The 22,432-nt window shown below is 44.0% G+C and overlaps 2 protein-coding genes across 8 annotated transcripts in view; one reads left to right on the top strand and one right to left on the bottom strand.

The window, feature by feature from the left end:
* The window catches only part of P2RX4 (purinergic receptor P2X 4), a 271,548-nt gene that overhangs the window by 87,223 nt on the left and 161,893 nt on the right, over nt 1–22,432 (top strand). The window lies entirely within an intron of this gene.
* The window catches only part of KDM2B (lysine demethylase 2B), a 115,746-nt gene that overhangs the window by 23,871 nt on the left and 69,443 nt on the right, over nt 1–22,432 (bottom strand). For all 7 annotated transcript variants that reach the window (XM_054172957.1, XM_054172958.1, XM_009909592.2 and 4 more), the window contains one exon: nt 15,528–15,614. In XM_054172957.1, coding sequence (XP_054028932.1) covers nt 15,528–15,614 — 87 coding nt within the window. The remainder of the gene's footprint in view (nt 1–15,527; nt 15,615–22,432) is intronic.

Raw genomic sequence — 22,432 nt, 5'->3', positions numbered from 1 at the left:
AGTGATTTCCCAACTGGGACGATGCAGCGGAGACCAATCCGCTTTCCCAAGAACCACCTCTTTTAGAAAAGCCTACAGTGATCCCACCAAGACACAGACAGGAAAGGCCTAGCATGGGACAAGGTTTAACCGAAGATTCTAACTACCAGGACTAGGAGTAAAGCAGCAAATTGAGCAGCGGCAGAGGCCTGCACACTCACACAATCCACAGAATTAAATAAAGGCTTAATAGAGTCACTCAGCCAAGAGCCAGCTTAGGTTCTTGGACTGACACTACAACAAGTGAGTGCCACTCATGTAGAAGGCCCTTACGGTTTCCCCATCACATCTGCCATATCTGCAGAGCAACCAAGGCACCCCACCACCAGCAGTCCAGACTCTTTTCCAGGCCTGCTTTCTTGATGCAATTATGAACCAAAACACACAAAAGTTATTAGAAATGAGATGGGGTTTGTAAGATGGACTCAATACCCGGCCCATACAAAAACCTGTCTCTAAAAGCAAACCATTTGGTTATTTCGAAGGGCAAGACACCTTGAGTTCTGAACAAAACGATCAAGTTTATGTTTAAATTGCACACACATGTTTAATTCTATTCCTGGTGCATTTTTAATTGCCTAGTTCTTAGAGAGTTAAATACACAATCTAGAACATATGTTCTGGATTATTTTTCACAGATTACTTCATAAATTTAAAAAGTTTATTCTCCTTCCCCCACAGGAAAAAAGAAACAACAAAGCCCCCCAACGCTACAGAAAATAAACCCTGGAAGTATTAATAAAAGTTCTTTTTTCATCTCAGTACACATCCTTCTCTTTATTCCACAGCCCTCGTCCCTGGGAATGGAAAGGAGGTTTTGGCCATAAATCAAACTAAGGCACGGTAGCCAGGCTCAGCATCTGACTCCCTCCTCAAGTCCTGCAGCCCCCTCAGCTATCTGAGGAATCTTATTAGAAAAAATAATAATTCTGGAAACAACAGGGAACACCCCCCCACCCCATCCCCCAAGAGGCACAAATCCTCCGTGGGGAGCGACGGGGCCCTGGGAGGCACCGAACTCCCGGTGCCCCCCCCCACGGCGGCCCAGGCCGTGCTTCTGCCCCGGGCCGGCCCCCGGCGGGAGGCTCCCGCGCCCCGCTAAGCTCCGCGGGCAGCGCCGGGAGCCGCGGACACACCCGCAGCGGCGGCAGCGCTGGGCTCAGCCCCACGGCGGGCGGCGCTGCCCCGGGCCGGGTTGGGGCCGGGGCCGCTTCCGACCCCACATTGTTCCCCGGCCCCGCTGCCGGCGCGGCGCGGCTCGGCGAGGCGCTTGCCCGGCCCCGGCCTCCTCCCCTCCCTCCCTCCCTTCCTGCTGCTGCAAACTTCGCCGCCCGCCCCGGACCTGCTCCGGCCCCAGCTCGGGCCCCGGCCCCGGCTCGGGCTCCGGCTCCGACTCGTAGTCCTCCTCGTCGGCGCTCGCAGACATGGCCATGGCTCATGGTGGGCCCAGGCGGAGCCGAGCTGACATGGCTGGAGCGGCGCTGCTGGCGGAGCCCCGCTCCCCGCACACACACACACATGCAGGAGGAGGAGGAGGAGGAAGGGGGGCCGTGCATATTCATGCCAGGCAGCCAGGAAGGGGCTGGCCCTGCCGGCACGGCCAATCGCGGCCCGCTTGCACAAAGCCGGCCTGCGGGGACAGCGGGGACAGCGCGGCCGCTCGGTCCGGGCAGCGCCGGCCGCCCCGCCGCAGCCCTGCCCCGGGGGTGGGTGGGGGGGTGGTACTGGAAAGGCTCTAACGCCCTGCTGGCAATTAGCCCCCCGCTGCTAATTAGCCCCACGATCTGCCGAGGGGGCCGGCGGGGGCGGGCCGATGCTCGGCCTGCCTGGGTGTGGGCTGGGAAGGAGGGAGGGATGCGCGGCGCTGGGATGCGCGGCCGCCCGCCCGCAGGGTGCACGGCGCTGCACGGGCTGCTGGAGACAAAGGAGACGCGCACAGACAGACAGACACACACACCGACATACACCCTCCCTCTGCCGCGCTACCTGTCGGCTCGCCTCTCGCCGCCAGCAGCGGGTCGGGAGAGGGGAAACTCCATCCCTCGGGAGGGGGAAGGCACCGAGCAAACTTCGGGATTTCCAGCGATGCCCTGGCCTTGGGAGGAGGTGGGATGAGGTGGGATACAAGGCTCGCAGAGCTGCTCAGATCTGGCCTCACGCTGCTCCTGGCGCGTGCACCTCCTTTTTCGCATGCTCCTGAAGGACCGTTTCTAGCTCTAATGACCCACTGCTGGGGTTTTGCAATAAAATATCCCCCATGTAGTATGAAATGTGCCGCGTGGGTCAGTCGGGGACCTATTCGGGACCCAAAGGTCCCAGCAGGGCCAGCACCCGAACACGGATGCTGCCTTCACCCTCAAGAGCATGTAGCTGAGGGTCAAGGCACACAGGCCCGGATCTCAGCACTGAGACTTAAATTTCCCATTAGATTTATGGGCCTGCTTTCAGGGGAAATCCCGATTCCATTCAAGTTGTTAGGATTTTGCCTCTAGCTCCTACTCCCACGAAACAGAATTAAACATGAGATTAAATATTTGCATGTGCTGAGCAACGAAGAAGCCATAACGACGCGCATCTAATGGTCTTTGCATCAGGATTTTTGCCAAACTTGTTTCAGCTCGGTTCCTGGGTCTGAATTACCACATGGCTGCACAAACACTTCAGGTAGCCCAGGAGAAAAGAGGCAGCAACAGGCAGGATCTGGCACATGAGCAGGCAGAAAGGCCACCTTACGCCCGCTCACCACCCTTGTGACACCACAAGCTACACTAAGGCTGGTCGCTCATATTTAGGTAACAGAACTCAGCCCAACTTTAAAACACACATGTACAGGCTGCTGCTGATAAAGTCAAGTGAATCATGTAATTACACCCCTTCCTTATTTTGAACACCTTAAATATCTATTTCTTGTTTGTACTTCTGTCCCCTTGCCAATTCAAACTCAAATTACTGCTAGGTAATTTCCCACTCCTGCTCATCCACAATGCCAGGGGTGAAGCGTTCACTTGCAGCAGAAGATGGGGCTCTCCAGAGTGTGATGGGGTACACTGAGCCTGTCTCCTCAGGTTTCTCTCTTCCCCTATTGTGTTCCTACACAACTGGGAGCAGGAGAGATGAAAGCTGAGGCACGAAAGGCATGTGCCTAAGGCCTTGGCTTTCAGAATCACAAGGTAATATCAGAATCCACTGTTTTCTGGAGGAGGGGTGGGGGATGCATGTCTCATGACAGGCCTACAAAGGAGAGCTTTAAACAGCGAAGCAAGGATAACTGACACGATTACAGCAGTGTTTGTGGTTCAATTATGGAGTTGGCCTCCAGCAGAGGCAGGAGAACAGATGACATCCGGAAGGAAGATGCTTGGTCCCACACCTGCCCGTGGGCAGACCAAGTCTCCACTAGCCTGTGCTGATTCCTCCTGAGGCTCCGCATAACCTGGCTCATGCCTGTTTCTCCCTCCAGCCTTTTGGCTCTGTAATCCAGACAGGAGAAAAAAAAAATAACTTGTGACATCCCCCAAGGACAATCCACCAGTCACACCAGGGCGAAATGTCACTCACAGCAAATTAAATCATGACATAGATCCTCCTCCTCCTCTCATCTGCAAGGCGTACTAGCGCTGCTGGTATTTGCATTAGTCTGGGCTGCAGCAGGTCACCCCAGTTTAACCCACACCTAAGCTCAATTCCACAGCCAGTCCTGCCATGGGAGAGCCTGCTCTAGGCTGCTCTTTACAATAGCAACACAACTGACAAATGAGCTCTAAAGAGGAGGTCTGGGTGAAGAGTGAAGACACACAGGTGCCAAGATGATCTCAGAATGATTTCCAAAAGCTAGGTAAACATTGCTGAGATGGCATTTAAAAAATGGGATAGAGTATGATATAAAATAGCACATGGGGAAATCAGTGGTGGGAAAAAACATTGTAAAATAAACTTTTCTGGCTATAATTGCTCTCCAAAAGCCTAATCTTATTCAAGAGCACCTAACTATTCAAAGAAATATTTAACACAGAGAAATAACTATTAAGAAAGCATTTTCCTGCTCTACTCTTTCAGCTTGCCTACACTAGAGAACACTAAATTATGACAAACAGTGAGGAACCCTCTTGTGAACAGCATTTATGTTCAGTTTACATCAGCTCAGGAAACCAAATAAGCAGCGCTGACCCTAGTTGTGCCTGTATTGGCATAACTGTGTCCACACTCCAGCTTTGCGTGATATAATTCAGTAATAAATAACATCCTTAATTAAGCTGCTGAATGAGCCTTAGTGAAAACTGCATGAAAACAGACAGTACCTTCTATTCTCAACTGCTGCTTTGATTGCACCTCACCTGAAGTCATATATAAGTCTCATCAATATCATAATCTTCTCCACAGAAACCAATTATGTTGTCACAAACTGAGACAATAACCTCAAGCAAAGAATAAACAGCAGGAGCAGATGAGTGCCAAAGAACCAGATTTTATTCTCATGCAAATATCCTTAAGTAGTAAAACCAAGATGAGGAGAGGAAGACTAAACCTCTGTGCTGTGCTCACTAGCTTCTGAGCATCTCTTGTACCAACAGAATTCAGCTGCTGTTACCAGCACTAAAAAGGATCTATGTTTTCATGTTAGACACTAGAGTTTGAGTCTATGGTTCATAAAGTTTTTAATGTGACACCAACACACCTTAGACTTCAATTTCCCTTGAAACTCTTAATGCATTTTTATACAAATATTAGAAAAAAAAATTTACATGGAAGCAGTTGGAAAACCAACTTCAAACTGGTTTATATGCAAGTCTTTGAAAAGAGATCTTGTGATTTGAGCTGCTGCTACTTTCTGCAGACCAGCCCATATGTTTCTGAAAAGGAAACCCACTGAGATGTTTATGAATCACAATTATTGACCTCTATCAGAAAAAGAGAGTTACCCAACAGCTTCATGAGGTTCATTGTTTTGGTAAATGTCCATTTCCATGAAATATGATCTCAACTGTTGGGCCTGGACAAATTTCATGACACTTTTCTCAAGAGTTCTAGCCAATATTTCAGTCATATTCTCAGCACTAGCAGTGACAATCTGACAACCTAAATATCCATCTTGCATCTTGATCTTGCTACTTCCTACTTCCTGCTATCTATTTTATCTGAACTATGACATGATTAGTCATCAGATGCACTGAGTATCCACCAATAAACAGTCTGATTGATCAGTCTTCGCTCAAATAAAGTAACTCAAGACAAAGTAATACACTGATCACCCCCTCCATGCAACGCCTACTGCCACATGCTTTCCCTATCCAGTATCCAACGCAGGAGAAGCAAAGGCAGCAATGATTGTACAGATACCTTCCGAAGGACAACTGTGGACTTCTATGGTGCAGTAAAGGAGCAGCACCCAAACCAGCAAGGACCCAGACAGAATGTGCTGATAGTAACTCACTCATTCCATCTCTCTCATACACCTTAAAAACAAACCCCTCCAAAACCCCTACACTCTGTCATCTTATTTTATATAATAAATAACACCACAAAGCACTGAAACATCAAATTAATCTACCACAGAAGATAGGCTCTCCTCAACAGGAAGAGCCAAGGCAATGTTAGATCCACCCACTGGGAAACGAGGGAAATCCTGCGATGTTTCCTTCCTCCACAGATCCTTACACCACATCCACCACACAGGTTTATAGAACCACTGAAGCTTAGCACACTTTGGGTTGGAAGGGACCTTTAAAAGTCATCTAGTCCAGCTTCTCGTTTGTGTCTCCAAGAGACACGCTCTGTCAGTAAACGCAAAAGCCAGTGAAATAGGCTCCTAGGAAGCTACAAAGTGCTACTGCCATGCTGGGGAAGAAGGAGCAAATATATGTGGCTGCTAGCTGAAAGAGTGGATTAACCAGAAGACATAACCTGCTTTCCTGTACGTGGCTCTGCACTCCGATACGCAGTGCAGAAGGCTCCAAGACACTCAGCTGGGTGCAGCATGTGAGCAGCACCCTTAAAACCTGGAGGCCAAACTCTAACCTCTAAAGGCCAATGGTGAGTAAATGAAAACCTGAGGTACAGTTTGCCTCATGGGAGCTCAGGTGGCACATGCAGACCTTGACTTGGGTTTGTAGAGAAACACCCAAGACACCTAGACCCAGACTCGGGCTGTATCCATATTTTGTGTTGCATTTGCTAAATTTCAAAAAGGAGAGCACCTCATACCTCTTCTTCTGGTCTACTAGTGCCTGCAGAAAAGCCATAGAGTTGAAACAAGACCTCATTTATATTCTCAGCAGACTTTAATTTCAGTGTGCTATGGAACTAAAAGGAAGCCATCTTCTCAGGGACAGAACATACAATTCAATTTTGTTCTGAAAAGTGCACATGGGATTAACGCCCATAATTGCACAGCACGTACTAGGGCATGACAAACATCTTCCCCATTGCTCTGCCAATGTGTTTCTATCCAGAAACAGAACTATTGCATCTCAGGTACGTAACTCAAAGCCTGAATGGCTGTAGCATCATGGTAGGGGAGAGCACAAGGATGCTGGAATCCTTAAACTAGGTTCAGAGCTTGGCTTTTTGTTTGGTTTTGCTGGCCAGGCTCAGCAATAGAATACATAGAATAAACCAGGTTGGAAGAGACCTTCAAGATCATCGCGTCCAACCCATCAACCAATCCAACAATGAAGGTAAGCAAACTCCTGGTGATAAAATCCGAGACTTGTCAACTCATTTTACACACACTATGGAAGAAATAGGTCTCAAGACTTCACCACCACTTTTACTGTCACGAAATAAAGCAAAAGCTGCTCTCTTGAAAAATGGCAGTCAGGGCATAGTTGAGAAAAATTCACATTACTGAATATTCAGGCATACGGTAGAAGAATGACAATGGGGAAGAACACATAAATCTTCTCATATGATACCTGGAGCATAACAGTTTGAAAATAGAGATGTCTGCTCATTTTTTCAATCTGTTCAAATTTCTACTCAGAGTCAAAATGGCTCTAATTTACCTGTTTGATGTATTAATCACATAAAGCCATTGGTCAGATTTCAAAGCAAGTGGCTGCGAGTTGATAAGAAGAGAAAATATTAAGTCAAAGATGGAAGATTAAGAAGGTGCTCATTCAAGTCCTTGCTATTTATAATTACTCCCTGAAGGGACACAATATTTCAAGTACAGCCTCTTGAGGTGAGAAATAATCCGTCAAGTCACCAGGCAAAGCTTTTAGAAAAATACTGAGGCAATACTCAGTGAAGCTCTTTGGGCATGTTATGTATGATATACATACACCTAACTCTGAAACCTCCTCTGGCCTGCATGGAGTTACCACAGAAATGAATTTGTCTTGAGGACTAAGGTTTGCAAGAGACTGAAGCAGTGCTCAGGAAAATAAACAAGTCAGGCAAGGAGCTGCCTTCCTCAGCAGCTCTGCCCCAAGAAAGCAGGCACTTGACAGAAAACTCCCAGCAGCTTCAACAGCTTTTACTCCCTTTGCTCACTACCTGAAGAAGTCTTTGGTTCTGGAGATTCAGGTTTTTTCATGCTCCCAAGTGTATTAAGCAGGGAAAGGGCTTAGCCTCTTATGCTGCAATTACTGTGGGAAGTCCCCTAAAAAAATATTTCCCCAAACCTCAACTATGTGGCTTTGTTTCTTAATAGATTTGTCAGAAGCCAGAAGTGGGATATCTTTCTGAATAAATTTCAGCTCTCTCCTACCACATGGCATCTACTATCCTACAGTGTAAAAGAGCAGGAATTATTCAAAATTATTTAAATTACTGATTCCAATCAGTAAAGAGAAAAACAATCTTAAATCGATTTTAATCCTCATTTTCTTTTGTACTTCAGTTATTTTCTGGAAGAGAAATTAATTATTAGCATCTGATAACTACCGAGAAATGTCTGATTTGCAGTAGATTATGAACTTTATAATCAGGATTTTTATCAACAAAAGGGATTCACAATGCACACATATTTGTATATGCAAATCTCCTTGCAGACTATTGGCATTTGAAATTGTTGACACCAAGCAGAGTTCAGGCAGTGTTGTGTGAGATCACTTCAAACACCTTTAAGCTGGTGCCTGGCAAGGACAAAATGTGACAGTTAAAATCTCCTTTTTTCTGCTGCGCCTCTTTGAATGACTGATGTAAAACTTATTTGAATCTCAATCAGAAAAATACATTTGACAATGATTTACACAGAATTATTTTGCTGTCTTTTTACCTTCCTCCCCACCCCCCCACTTTTTCCAACACTAGAAGGACTCAATTTTTACTCTAATTCTTAAGTGCCTGTGTCGAATTGTCAGTATTTGCTTTCTAATACATTTGTATTCCCACAGGAAGCACCCTGAATAGATCTCCAAGGACTGGTCTGTCTTAGGGAATTTGGCAGAGTTTTCCCACTGCTACTAGGAGGAATGTTGCTTTCCTGGTGGTAGCCCCTGGGCAGGCTCCTGAAACTGATGCTGTTTTGATGTTGTGCCATTTCTACGTGCTCAGATCTGCTTCAGACACCACTCTGGTTAAAGCACTAATTGCTGTAACTAGCACCTCACTGCTCTTGCTTCTCTGGGTGGAGCTGGCCCAGCGATAGCTATGGCAGGAATTCTTAGTAAGCAAGCAAGTAAAAACTGGAAGTATTTATTCAAAGGTTTTCAGGAATGTTCTTTGTCCACCTAGCACCTCTCCCCATGAATTTAAAGAAAACCTGATGGAAACCAATGCTCAACACTTCAAAAAAAAAAAATCACAAGTGGTTTCAAGCTTATCAAAACTCTTTTATCCCCCTAATTTCTGCATACAATCACATTTATTACATCCATTGATTCTTAGTCCATTTACTTCTTATTCCTTGAGTTTGATCCATGCATAATCTTGCATTACATCCATAAAATTGGAGCCATACATTAAGGGAGCTCTCTTATTAACAACTGGTAGATCTTCCCTTTTCAGCATTTTTAACATGAAATACCATTTAAAAAAAAAAGGGGGGGAAAAAGAGTTCCTTGCTGGAAAATGGCAGCAGACCCATGAACGTGCCAAGGACCTCTCTGGGCTCCAGGTCTAGAGATGGTGACTAATACCACTGCCTTCTCTTATTTAAAATACAAGTTATTTCAAAGAATCTCACACCCTTTTCACCCCCACTACTGGTTTTCTTGTGCACAGTTCAGTGCAGGCTGTGAAGGATGATCAGAAATCTTATTTCCAGCCTCAATCTATTTATGGCATGTTTATACTCACTTGTTCTCATGCCAACATTGTCCATTAGCTTAAATAACTCTTCTCCTCCCTTGGTACTTTTATTCCCTGAAGCACTTGCACCACAATCATCTCCCCCTTCAACTTCGTTGTGCCATGCTGAACCAGACGTGTTCTTCTAGTCTCCACCCTTAAACATCATTATTTTGAATAGTGTGTGGTTGTGGAGTCCCATATCCACCCTCATCTCCAAACTGCCTATAGTGGAACTAGAATAGAGTGAGAAAAAGGATCAAACACATGGTATGGTTTGTGTACCAGAAAAGATTGAACTTAATTGTCTTTTTCAGTTTGTGAGGAGGGGATAAACCAACAAAACCAACCAAAAAACAACTGTGAAGTAGAAACTGGGACATAAAAGATAAATCATTTACAGCACAGCAAAGGTGAACAGAGACCTCATTCAAATTTCTCAAACACATGATACAGAGGGCATGGAGTGGATGATATTAAGTGAGAGATCTGAAACAACATAAGGAAGTACTTATCTACACAGAGCTTCATTAAACTGCGGGGTCACTGCCACAGGATGTTATGGAGATCAAAAGGATCAACAGGTTCCACAAATTATTAGGTAAATTCACAGAGGAAAAAAATTTTACCAGAGGACACTAAACACAAAAGACAAAGATACAATCTTCTGGATTAACTGGGAAGATCAGTAAATGAAAGATCACTGTCTATCTGTTTTGTTCTCACAGCTCTTTTCATAGCTGTGACTGGCCACTGTCAGAAACAGGACACCATGCTATGAGGACTGTCTGGTCTGGTAGAGTAGGACTAGGTCAACTGTCCTTCAATCATACTCATCAGCCTTTTGCTCTGCCTCTTGCAGATTACTTTTTCCTAATCCCTCCTTTTGAGACACATGGATGTGTCTCACATCTCTAGAATTTTGCAGAAACATTTCTAGTAAGCATAATGGGGTCAAAAAGAAACTGCTCAAAGACAGAACTTGCTAATGATTAGAATCAGATGCTGTCCATGGTAAGAGGCAAGGCAAAACTCAGGTCCCTTTCAACCCTGTGCCCACCCATACCATCACCTAGACACATGAAAAAACAACAGCAAAAGCCAAACAGCCCCCTAAACAAATAAATAAAACCAACAACAACAACCAAACAAAACCAGCCTGAGAGATGTCTTTTCCTTACAATCACTTTTTCTTCCTGGTTCTCACGCACCGATACACAGCTATGAACATAATTTGCATTGCCAATTGCAGGGAAGGTTGGTCGGGGGGTGGGGGGGGAAGGGCAACCAAAATAATCCAATTACAACTTCAGTTTGTGGCCTTTACTAATTAATAGTAATCCTTCAAATAAGAATATTACCATTTCCTCGCTGGACTGCTCAAGTGCTTCCTCTTAAGATCAACAGGTAAAAACTTCCACATAAAAAGCAGATGAGAAACCATCTGAAAACCAGCCCCATATTGCAGCCTTGTTAACCAGCCACTGAAAATTACAGCTTCAACTCCTGCTCACAGCCAGACCTAGATATATTTGGACACTTGCTATCATTACAAATGCAGTGGCTTTAGGTTTGTGCCAGGTAAGAGAGGTGAGAATCTGGCTCCCGGTCTGCATTTCTAACTCTTCACAGAACAAGAGTGTCCAAACATATTTCAGTTCTTTATAATTGATCTTCATAGACAACTCAAGATCTTTATCATAATAAACCAGAAGGCACTGCTGCAGAGTGTAATTACATGCTACTATAGTTGACTGGTGTCTTCCAGAAATAGGAAATGGTTTGAAAAATGCATGGTTTCTGCTTGGGCCATGCTCTTGAGTTCCTGAAATAAAACACTACCTCTAATCCCTGTGCAGATAAAATGGGAACTCTGGTATCATAGGTCCAAGCAGATCCTAAGAGTGGGCTTCGAGATCTGGCTTTGATAATAGCCAGCTTTCTGCACCAGGGATTAGCAATGTGTTGCCATAGTGGAGAATCAGGTACAGGTCCTGCTCTCTTTTCACACCACTCAGAAATTCGTATCCCAGGGATGGGGCAAGAGTTAGGTTCTCAGGATTATTTCTCACTCCTCTTTAGTCACTTAAGAAACCCAAAATTTCCAGGCACCATGCCCTATGGAGTTCTTCCTTTGGCCAGCTGACTGCCATTGGGAAACCCCCACAACACTCAGCACTGCACCAGTTAAGGACAACTTGGTAATGCACAACCCCCTGGCAAAGGAAGAGGGAGGGGGCTCACATATACACAGCTGCATCCAAGCTTGGCAGCCAGCTGGGAAGAATGTGCTGTCTAGGCTGGAGGTACATGAACTGTCAGCCATCAGGACAAGTGGGTTCAAATATCCACTTGGGCCCACATTCCTGATTCCTTGAAGAGGCCTAAATCAGGATCACTGTACACATACTAGGATCCTTGGCAAAGACAAACATTTTGGTAAATGAAGCAGTATCAGACAGATTTATTTTGAAAGAGGACTGTTTTCCCTGTAGATAAAAAGGCAGATTCATGCATCTTCTGAAAGAGCATTTGCAAGAAAAGGGGGGAAAAAAAGTGCCCATTGGAGTGTAATTATTAAGTAATTGCCAATCGATTAGAAAAAGGACAAAAGACTCAAACAAGCTCTGTAAAGATGAGTAAATATGATCTGGAAGAGGTGCTGATGAATCACACCCCATTTCCCTTTTACTATAACAACACTTCATACATTTTACTACAGAACTTTCTGCTGAAGGTGTCACAGATCATTCTAAACATTCTTTTCTATAAGCATTCATTTCAGCTCAGGGCATCCCAGGATGGGAAGCACTATCTCCATAGGGAAAAGCCCAGGGAGCAAAATGTGCCATTCACCTGCTGCAACACAAGGAGGCTGCAGCAGAGCTGGGAACAGAACACAGGCCCTCGCCTCCCATTTTGTACACTAACCACAAGATCATCAAATGTCCCCCGTTAGTTACATTTTATCCCCTCTCGAAAAGAAAAAAAAAACAGAAACCCCAAACACTTTTTGTCATTACTTCTGTTTCTTTTCTGGGTGAGTAATTTTTTGTTGACAGAGAGTGCTGCAGTGTGACTGACGGCCCCACATGCCTTTGGAAAAGGTAAGACAGAAGCGATGCAGTACAATGGGGCCACAGCATATGGATGGGTCTCCTGCATACTTAGTGAGATGTCTTGCACATAACACCTCATCCACTCTGAACTGTGATTTAAGGTGAGTGAAGACATTTCTTCCCTAAGCTTCAGAATGTCACAGTCTTCAAGCAATCATTTTGCAGTACAGAACTGTGCACGCTGTTGGCACGTCACACTAGCAGCACGTAAAAGAAACTACGACTCAATTTTAACAGGAAATCTTATTTGCTGCTTTGAAAATCATTCAGATTATTAAAGGCACGTTCTTTCACAAGCAACTCAGCATAACTAAGCCCATCCCTCCCCACAGCCTGGGTTATTACCTGTTGCAAATCATTCTCTGTCCCTACTCCAGGGGTCTCTTACCTCAGTAAGAGTTCTTCCCCTCTGCTTTCTGCTTTTCCCACTCCATCCCTTTTCAGTATTTACCTCTCTCCTCATCCTGCTCTCTCGCCATTTCTAGTTTCTTCCCCTCCTTTCTTTACAGTGATTTCCATTTTCTTTGAAATGTTTTGGCATTTAATGCTGGCTTTATTCTTCCTTCTCCATCTGCTGCTCTTTCTAAATCTCTTCTGGAGCCTTCTCTTGGGAGAAAGCAAGAGCCACGTTTTCCATTCAGTGCCTCCTCTTTCTGAAATTCGGTTCCCTTCTTTTTGCTTATGATCTTGGAATCAGACAATCCTCCTCTTCCTGGAAGTTGATCTATCAGCTACAATGTCTTCTTACCAGCCCTGCAATAGCTGGTGCCATCATGTATGGTATCTGCCACTCCCTTAAATACCAGATCTCAAGAAGGGCACCGTTAAATGGCATTTCAAATACATACTACAAAAGCAACACTATAGAAAGGAAAATTCCTAGTAGGTTTTACTCTCTTGCATTGTGATCAACATTTATAGAATCTTCTGGCCACAGAGACTTGCTCCACCAGCTACAAACCAATTTTAAAAGGAGTTGCCCCCTCCCTAAGGGTTTTCTTCTGTGTAAAACCTTCTAATTCATTATCAGGACCTAGAAGGAACAAAGGAGGAATAACTAAGCTGAACTACTAACACTGCCTTTACACAAATCTCCCTTATATTGTCTTTCCACTACATTTTAATCTGGGACTGAAAGGCTCAAGTCTAGGACCTGTCTTCCTCTCCTGCTCACTTGGCCTCTCTTCCCAGGCAAGGGAAGTAGCTGTAACATGCAGGGCGAGATGGACATCTGCCAGTTAAAAGCACAACGACAAACTCTTTTGGAAATGCTCAGCCATATCTGCGCCTGTCCCCTGTAACCAAAACCTAACACAAACTGATTGCAGATTAAGCAAAGTAAATATGGAAAGAATGGGAAAATAATTTCTTCTGCTACAAAGTTTTGTTTATTTCCAAACTTTAATCTAAATTCTGACTTTCTGTCAAAGTTTCTCTCGTATCTGTCATTAGCCAACGTGCTTAATTGTTTGTAATTATACCGTAGCACAGAGAATTACGCCCTCTAAAAGTTTTTGATTTCATAAAGGCTAAAGGAAAATAACCCCCAGAAAGCTTGTGGTTTGTTGGGTTGGGTTTTTTTTTTTCTTTTTAAATAAAACAAACTAAAACCCCTGCAGGCAGCAAGATGGATTTTGCAAAGAGGGATAGGATTTAAGTCACACAAAATACAAATCTTTTACAGTTACAGTTATGTTGCCAATGCACAGAAATAAAATACAAGAAATGCACCAACTATCAAGGATTCCAAAGTAAAGCCAACAGGAACATTAACAAAAGCCAAAGCTTAGAAACGCCTCAAAACACAAAGATCCTCACTTCTACCACAAGCTCAAAAGATGTAGCACAGGAGTCAGTGGTTTCTTAGTTTTGTTTTATGCATTTCACACACCAGCTTTCCTCTGTTCACAGATATTTCACTTTGTTCAGTGCCTACAGTACACTTGACTGATGAAGGCACAGCAGCTATCAAAGCAGAGGAATGGAGATCAGACATCTACTCCTCTCAAGGCTTTCCACTGCTGTTTTTAAACAAACATTTTAAACACAACGCACATTCCCATGGGCTTCTTGACAAACTAAAAGGGAAATAGGTATTTAACAAGATATTAACTTATCTGAAATATGCTCAGCTAAAACTAAAGAAACCAAGAAGGAACATGATATGCTCTGTCTGTCTCCTCTGGCAGCTGGGTGTTTATGGTCTCCTTCTTCCCATGCAAACCCAGCAAATTCTGGTGGCTACAACTGATTATATGCAAAGCCATTATAACAATCACGACAGCCCAAAACTGAGAACAGGGAAAATAATTCACTCAATTATTTGTAAGTTATTTACAATGGTAGCAACAACAACAGATTTTCAGATAGAAGCCCGATTTAAGCTGACTGACCCTTTCAGCATTTCTAAAGGAATTATGTACTATAAAACTAATTCAGTGAAAAATTAAAGCAAAAATAGAAGCGATGAGACATCTTCTAAATAAGCAAAGCTGCTTTTGCAGCATGCTGAATAACTGGAGGGTGGTAAACACACCACTGTTATAAATAAAATCCAGCCTCTTGACATTATTCTTTAGTTAATTATTTCAAACCCTTTATAAGCATTAATGATACAAACCTCATGGATCTCCTGCAAAGCAAAGAGAATTACTCCCATGCACGGGAGGAAAAATGAAGATTACAGGGACAGAAGCACCCCTCCAAAGTAGCACATTTGTACAGAGAATTCATGAGGTCTCACAGCATCGGAGAAAAAACATCCTCTCATCCAGATGAGAGCACTCACTAAGTGACCAGTTTGTAGGATTTACACATCATTTAGTTTTACACAACATGTTGCATCAACTTTTTTAGCTTTAACCATGACTAGTAAATGACTAAGACATATCAAAGCTTTATGGTGACCAGTAAGGTCCAAATAAATTCTTTTTAAATGGAAACTCGAATGATTTCTTCCTGCTGAGGCACTTCTATGTTCTGCTTCAACACCTAATCATAAAACCATTAAAAATAACATTTAATGTTAAAAATGCTCACAGCTGCCAAAGTATCACATACAGCACTTTGTCAGATTACAGATAAACACATGCCAAGCTGTAGCAGAACAATGATTAGTAAGTAGTTGTGTCTCATTACCTTGGCGGTCTTCTTGGGCCAGCTGACCACAGGGACACCCGAAATGGCAAGATTTTGGTCATCATCAGCATGTTCCTTTAGTATGTTCTGTTGCAAACAAAAATGCCTTTATTAACCAGTGAAATATTTCTCCAGCTGAAGCATGCAGAGGCTCACAGGAGACAATGCTCCGCTCTGATGACAGAGTGACGAGATCTCTACTGACTTGTAACAGCTCTGCAAATTACTTTTGCTTCCAAACTTCCAATTCACACTGAAATTCGTGCACCTGTCATTAAGATTCCAGATGCAAAACAGACAGCAAAATCAGCCATGAATCACCTCAAATATTACAGACTTCTTTAAAACTGGCACCTCTAAAAGACTGGTGGTTTTCCAGTGGGATCACTGGGATACCAGTATTACCTCTCCCTTTAAACTTCAGCCCACTAAATCACAAATGACCCCCCAGTCACCACAACCAACAAGTTCTCTCCTAATCAAGTTTACAGAAGACCTGAGTGGCACCTGGGCTCTGCCACCATTTCTGCAGTCACAGGACACCGAGTGTGCAGTTTAGATCAATCCTCAGATGCCTGAGCATGCAGTGCAAGTGTGCACTGTAACCTTTTGTCCTTCTGTGTGTGACAGCTACAGAGCACTGTCATTGCCACTGGCTTCCAGAGCACTGCCTTCCACACTATGGGCAGGCCAGAGCTGTTGGAATCTAACTGACTTCATGTGATTTGTAGGGCATTTGGGTTCCTGAGTACTCGACCAGGAAAGGATCTGTCTCTGGACAATACAGTATTAAGGAGAGAAAAAAAATGGTCACCCCTCCCTTCCACCTCCACCAAATACTTTTGCTTTGATGCACTGTCCTAGAAATCTCATGAGTAGGTTGCACCAGTTTATGTAGCTTGTGACTCACTCCCATGACCAGATAACTCAGCACAGAGGTGGGGAAGAACTCCAAGTGTACTTAATTGTGTAGCTGGGAATAGTCCACACTTTCCTCCCAGGACCCTCTACTTCCTAACCCAGCTACAAAGCTCTTCATTTGGGGTTTCAACAAATGAAAACCAAAAACAACTTGGAAAGGAAATCCTGCCATGCTGCTGAAAATTGAATCCCAAATAAGCACTAACAGGTTAAAAGGGGGAAAAAACACTCCAATACAACAAAAAAGAACTGCAGGTTGGAAATTACCTCCTAATAGAATTTAGGAGATAACCCCAGACAAGGAAGTTCAACGCTGTTGCTCACAAGTATACAGACTTAGAAAAAGCCTTGATTAGACAGCAATATGCACCAGGCAATATGCACTGGCTCTGTCAGCCCCAGTGCAGAGCTTTAATAATTAGTAATTTCTCACACTATATATAAAGAGCTTAAAATATAGTAATTGTTTTAATGGGAAGAACACTAGGAATTCATCTGTAATCATCCAACTAAAGCCTGGGGTATAATGGCATGTTCCAGGCCCCGAGAGACTGAGCAGGCAGATGAGCATCTACACTAGGGTTTGGATCAGTGTCCCTGGGGCTGGCTTCCCCTCCCTGGAGCTCAAGCAACCTGCTGGCTTCAGCCCAATTCCCCAGTCTGTGTCTAAGTGAGGAATGCTTCACTAATAGACACTACAGCACCAGCACAGTGCTGCTTCTTCAGACACAATCATATCAGTAAGGTCATTCTTGATACTAGCTAGTCCAAAAGCAGTGCCAATGACCAAAATAAGCAATTCCAGTACAAGCCCAGTTTTGTCAGCTCGGCGCTGTGGCTGCACTCAGGAGCTTGCATAGGCACAGCCTGGCTGGTGAGGAGTAAAATGCAGCTTGCCCCAACCTGACTGTGATGGGGAGTCTGAGAATATCTCCAGCATACTCTTGGAGTGAAACAGCTAACGACTTTTACACGTGGACTAGTCACTGGCAAATTAACTCTTGGCTGAGCTGAGGGAAAACGACCACCTCTTTTCTCATGTCCTTCTTATTCTGATACTATGATCACTGCTTTAACGGAACTGTGACCACATTCTGAGTTAGTTTTCAATCCTAAAAATGAAGAGATCTTTTCTATTCTCGCAGCAAAGCCAAAATTCTCCAGAACAAGGCAGCAGCTTGAGAGCAATAAAAACAGAAGACAAATTAATCCCTCTTTACTTTGCTACTGTTCAATTTGAGAGCTCGTAAGACAGAGAACCTTAACATTTCCACTAATGACTGCCAGAGACTCTGAGTTCAACACAAAGCAGAGCATATTCCAAGAGCTTGGCAAGATAATGAAGGTTTCTTGTTATCATATGGATCACGTGAAAATATTACCCAAGAAGAAACATAAAACTGTGGCAGTTGATCATCTCAGCCAGCTGAAAACAATGGATGTTTGAGCAGCAAAACCACAACCAAGCCATGGCTGCACTGACTGCAGTGTCAGGTATCAGTGCCCAACAGGCCAGAGAAGGCAGGGTTTTGTTCACCTGCTTAAAAAACAACCAAAAAAAGGAGGAAAATAAAGAAAAGCCACTGGGCTCCAGTTAGACAAACAATACGATGCTCATCCAGCATAAGGGTGCCCAATTCATTACATTTGAAGGCTGTGGTGACAACAGCAGGTATGAAGGAAAGAAGCTGATTAAGGATGTAAGGACTCAGCTTAGCCATTCATTTCAAAAGGCCAGCAAGGAATGACTTCCCTGAAATGCATTCAGTAGAGGGAGTTGTGTTTTTTTTTTTTCCCCTGTCATCAGAATGAGAAGGGGGTAAGATTTCTTGGCAACAAAAAGAAAGAACATATTTCAGTAGATATCATCTGTCTTGCACAAGAATCTTCTCCTGCTGCCAAGGAGTTGTGGATATTTGACAAACTCTGTTCTTCAAACCGAATGTCTTCTGCCCTAATGGACTTCCACAGCCCATTCTGAAGATGAGCAACATTTTTGCTTTGAAGTGGGGAAAGTCTGTGGCATTATGAGGAGGCAGATCTCACAATCCTCTTTCCCCAACAGCAGCGAAGGAATTACCATCCTGCTGGTAAAAACAGAAACGCTGTGTGCTGAAATCAGAGGCTGCACACAGACAAGCATCGCTGGCAGAGTTCAGTGTGGGGTGCAGCCTGCCACAATCAAAGCTCTGCTCACCTTTACCTGTCCTGTGATGTGGGGTTCAAACTACACCAAGGAGACAGTTATGTCTCTATTCTCTTCTTCATGCATAAGTCCACCCCAGTTGCATATTTGGTAGATTGACATACTATTTCTTAGGTGTGCAGAAGCCATTCGATGAAACTCCTCCAACCCCCAAGGCCACTAGCTAAGTAAAATTACTTCTCAGGGATTTTTTCTCCCCTCTTTTTTCCTCATCAGTGTAGGTAGTTCTCTAACAATTCAGCTGCTACTTAGCTTTTAAGCTGGGAGCTGGAGTTATTGCACTATTTTCTATTTCAGGGCACGGAAAACAAGGTACCACTGCAGGCTGCATGTGGCTCCAACAGTAACACCACCAGCATGGATGTGAGGGCAACGGCTGCAGTCTCCTGGCTGCTCACCCTGCCAAAAACCACACTGCCAAGCCTTCTGTCCTCCTGCAGCCTGGGTCAGCTGAGCACTCTCAGACAGGGTATGTTTATCCCTGCAACAATCTCCTCTCACATTTGCTGCACATACAGCTCACAGAGAGCCCGGCAGACATTTGGATACAGAGTATTGCATCTCCTTGGCTGATTGTTCAGATCCCATTTGCTGCAGAGCGAAGCTGCTGGCAGTAATGACTCTGAAGGCCTCTGAGAAGCTCTGTTGGTGGTGAATACAAGTCTCAGGCGATACAGTGCCCATACATCAGAGCTGCAGCCAAGAAGAATTTAATTCCTCATCGGAGCTGAGGAAGAACTGACCTGCTCCCCAAGTGAGGCCTGTGTTGTGCTCTGCAAATAAGCCTCCCTTGTGCTGCTGCAGTCCATCGATCATGGTGATAAATGGGTTCTCAATCTGCAGAGGCATTAGCTTGGCACTTCTGGATTGCTGTGACCCCACACTAGATAGTTGCAGTTAGTTAGGAGCTGAGATGACGTGTAAGGAATTTACACAGGCTTAGGTTGGTTTTCAGTCTCCCTTCTCATAAGGAAAATAAATTACTTTACTTCACAGTCTCACCTACTTGACATTAAATAGCTGTACATAGCTGTATTTACCACTAAGAGCAGCAATGCAGTCCCCCATCCTTTACTGGACTCGTGCTCAGATGGAGAAGCAAAGGCTCTCCGCAAGCTACCCTGATTTGTTCTGTGCAACTTAACATCACTGAATAAAATGGTTTCCTTTCTCCAGCTAAACTATCCATATCCTGTTTTCTGAAAACATTAATTACCTTCCCAAAGCACAAAGATGGACTTGAATGTCATACAAAAAAGTTCCTGAGTGTGTGTCATTAAGGAATAAAACTGCTATAATAAACACGGATTTATTTTCTTCAGGAAGAAACTCAAGGCTTTCCAAGCAGAGCAAGAGCTTTCAGACCTTCTGTCAGACCATGTTCTTTCTGTGCATTTGTTAAAAATAACTCTCAGATGGGTGCACTAAAAGGGTACTTTTTATAGGCTGCATTATTAATACATCACATGCCCAAAAGTTGAGTTGCCCATGAAATAAACCTTGTGAATATAGCCAAATACAGTCACAGCACATATGACCTGCATAGCTGCTTCTGCAGGACTCAAATCACACATCCATTCAATCACACAGATGAGTGGTGCTCTGGATACTCATCAGGGTGGGCTAAAGGTGCCAGTCTTCTGCTCCCTCTACTGCTAATGCTGTCAGCAAAATCCACACATTATTTTCTGTGCAAGTTGAAGGAAAACTAGTAGCAGAGTAAGAGGGAATATGATTTAGTGGTCAAGTAGATAAATACCATTCTGGAAAAATGGACTGTGTTTCTTCCCCTGCCATTGTGGCTCTAAGTGACAGGGCAGATCTTTCAAATCAAGTTTCCACAGGCAGTCATGAAGTGCATGTTCCTACTCTCCTCATGCTAAAGATCAGAAATGCTAAGCAATCAGAGTTTCAATACTATTCAAACTATCTGTTACAGTATCATTGTTAAATAATGCCAAGCTGATCAAAATCACATCTGTGCCATGTAAAACCAGTATCCAAAATGATGGGCCCTTGTATCTTAATCTCTTTGCACCCCTGTGTGTGAACCAGAGGTAACAGCAGCTCATTACCAATTTTGAAACACATGACTATGGCAGTGATGAGCACTACTGGGAACCCCAAGTAAACAGTTAAATCACCATGTTCAGGGTCTGAAGAGTATGATGAACCTAACACACACACTGAGGAGAGAGGATGGAACAAAACTAGATTATCTCCAGAGCTCCTCCCCACCCCTGTGATTCAGTGGTAGCTGCATTCTGCACACCAACCAGTACAGAAATCCTGTAAGGACCACTGTGCTAGATGAATGCTCAAGGGGCTGAAATCAGTCACTCAGCAACTTTTCCATCTATCCTTTGAACAAGAAGCCCTAAACATTCACTGATACACCTGTTGTGCGTGTTTGGTTTTTTTTAAAGCAAATGAACTAAATAAAACAAACTTCATGCCTTGGTAACACATGTGTTACAAGGAGATAGGATGCTCTGGCTCCACTACACTGTTCTCTAGTACATCAAAGAACACAGCGGCAGAAAGAAGTGATGGGTTGTTGCATCCAGGGTCCTGCAACTAGATGGGAATAGGAGACATGTTGTCAGTGGCTGCCTCAGACAACTTGCTGATGAGGTCTATACTGGGAGTCCTGGGCTCCACCCTGACTTTAGAGGAAGTGTACTCAAGCAATGACTGATCCAAGTACAACTCCCCCAGATGCTTCAGAACACCTAGAAGTGGATTATGCAACTGTAAGGAGAGCTATGGAGAGAGGGGAAGCAGACTATAAAGGCTTTAAATAATTTACTATGCTGTACTGTCTCCCAAGCTCTGAAAACTGAGGGCTGCCTTATGAGGGCCAATATTGTAAAAAAATACAGGTAAGGAAGTTCTTCAGGCACTGTTCAAAAAAATGTTTAACATTCTTTTATAAGGTCTTGTTCTGACTAATCAATCACAGCCTTGCCAAACATACAGAGGTGATTCCAGAGAAAACAGTTCTGCAGCATGCATGATGTTTAGATGTGGTCATGGGCTCTTTTAACCAGCAGAGAACCACAAATACCCAGATGTTGGGCTACATCCCGATGGTTACAGTGTGTGCTGGCAAGGAGAGAAAGTTTAGGAGCAGGCAGTTATCAAAAGAGATGGAACATCAGGTCTGCAGCTCTGAAAGATGCACAAAATACAGTAGCAGATGCTTACTTAACACCAGGTAATGCTCAGCATCACCAAAAAGGGCACAACCTGGGCTGCCTTCTTAAAGGTCTGTTTGCAGTTCTCCATCTCTGTAGCTAGTGAACCCACTGCTCTGGAGAGAAGCAAGACAGCCTGTACTCCTACACAGTGCTCTAAACCAGATTCACATGTGGCTATCTTGCCATGTTCTAGTAAGATGTCTCACAGTGACATGGAGTATAATATCCAAAGAGCATACTCTCAACATCTGCACTCCTTATCATGTGCTGTGCCCCCTTCTGGAATTTCAAGAAGGGGCAGTTACTCTTTAAGTGAAACTTGCTCTGTGCATCAAGTCTGGAAAAGTAACACTACCACTTGTCCTTCACCACAGATTCAGCTTCTGGGCTGGAAGCTTTATTTTGATTTTTGATTAGAAGATGACTGATCACAAAGCAAGCTAGTGAATCTAGAGCCATGACTTTGGGCATCTACGTCCACTTTCATACACAAAAGTGGCTGATTTTGCCAGAAAAGACTTTCTGAGTTCTTGTAGTTTACCAAAACGAGTGTCATGTATCACACTTTCAGGCTCCAA

The sequence above is a fragment of the Dryobates pubescens genome, chromosome 25 (genome assembly GCF_014839835.1).
Source record: "Dryobates pubescens isolate bDryPub1 chromosome 25, bDryPub1.pri, whole genome shotgun sequence".
Taxonomy (NCBI): domain Eukaryota; kingdom Metazoa; phylum Chordata; class Aves; order Piciformes; family Picidae; genus Dryobates; species Dryobates pubescens.
Note: the sequence above shows the minus strand (reverse complement) of the source record. Positions and strands in the feature narration are given on the sequence as shown.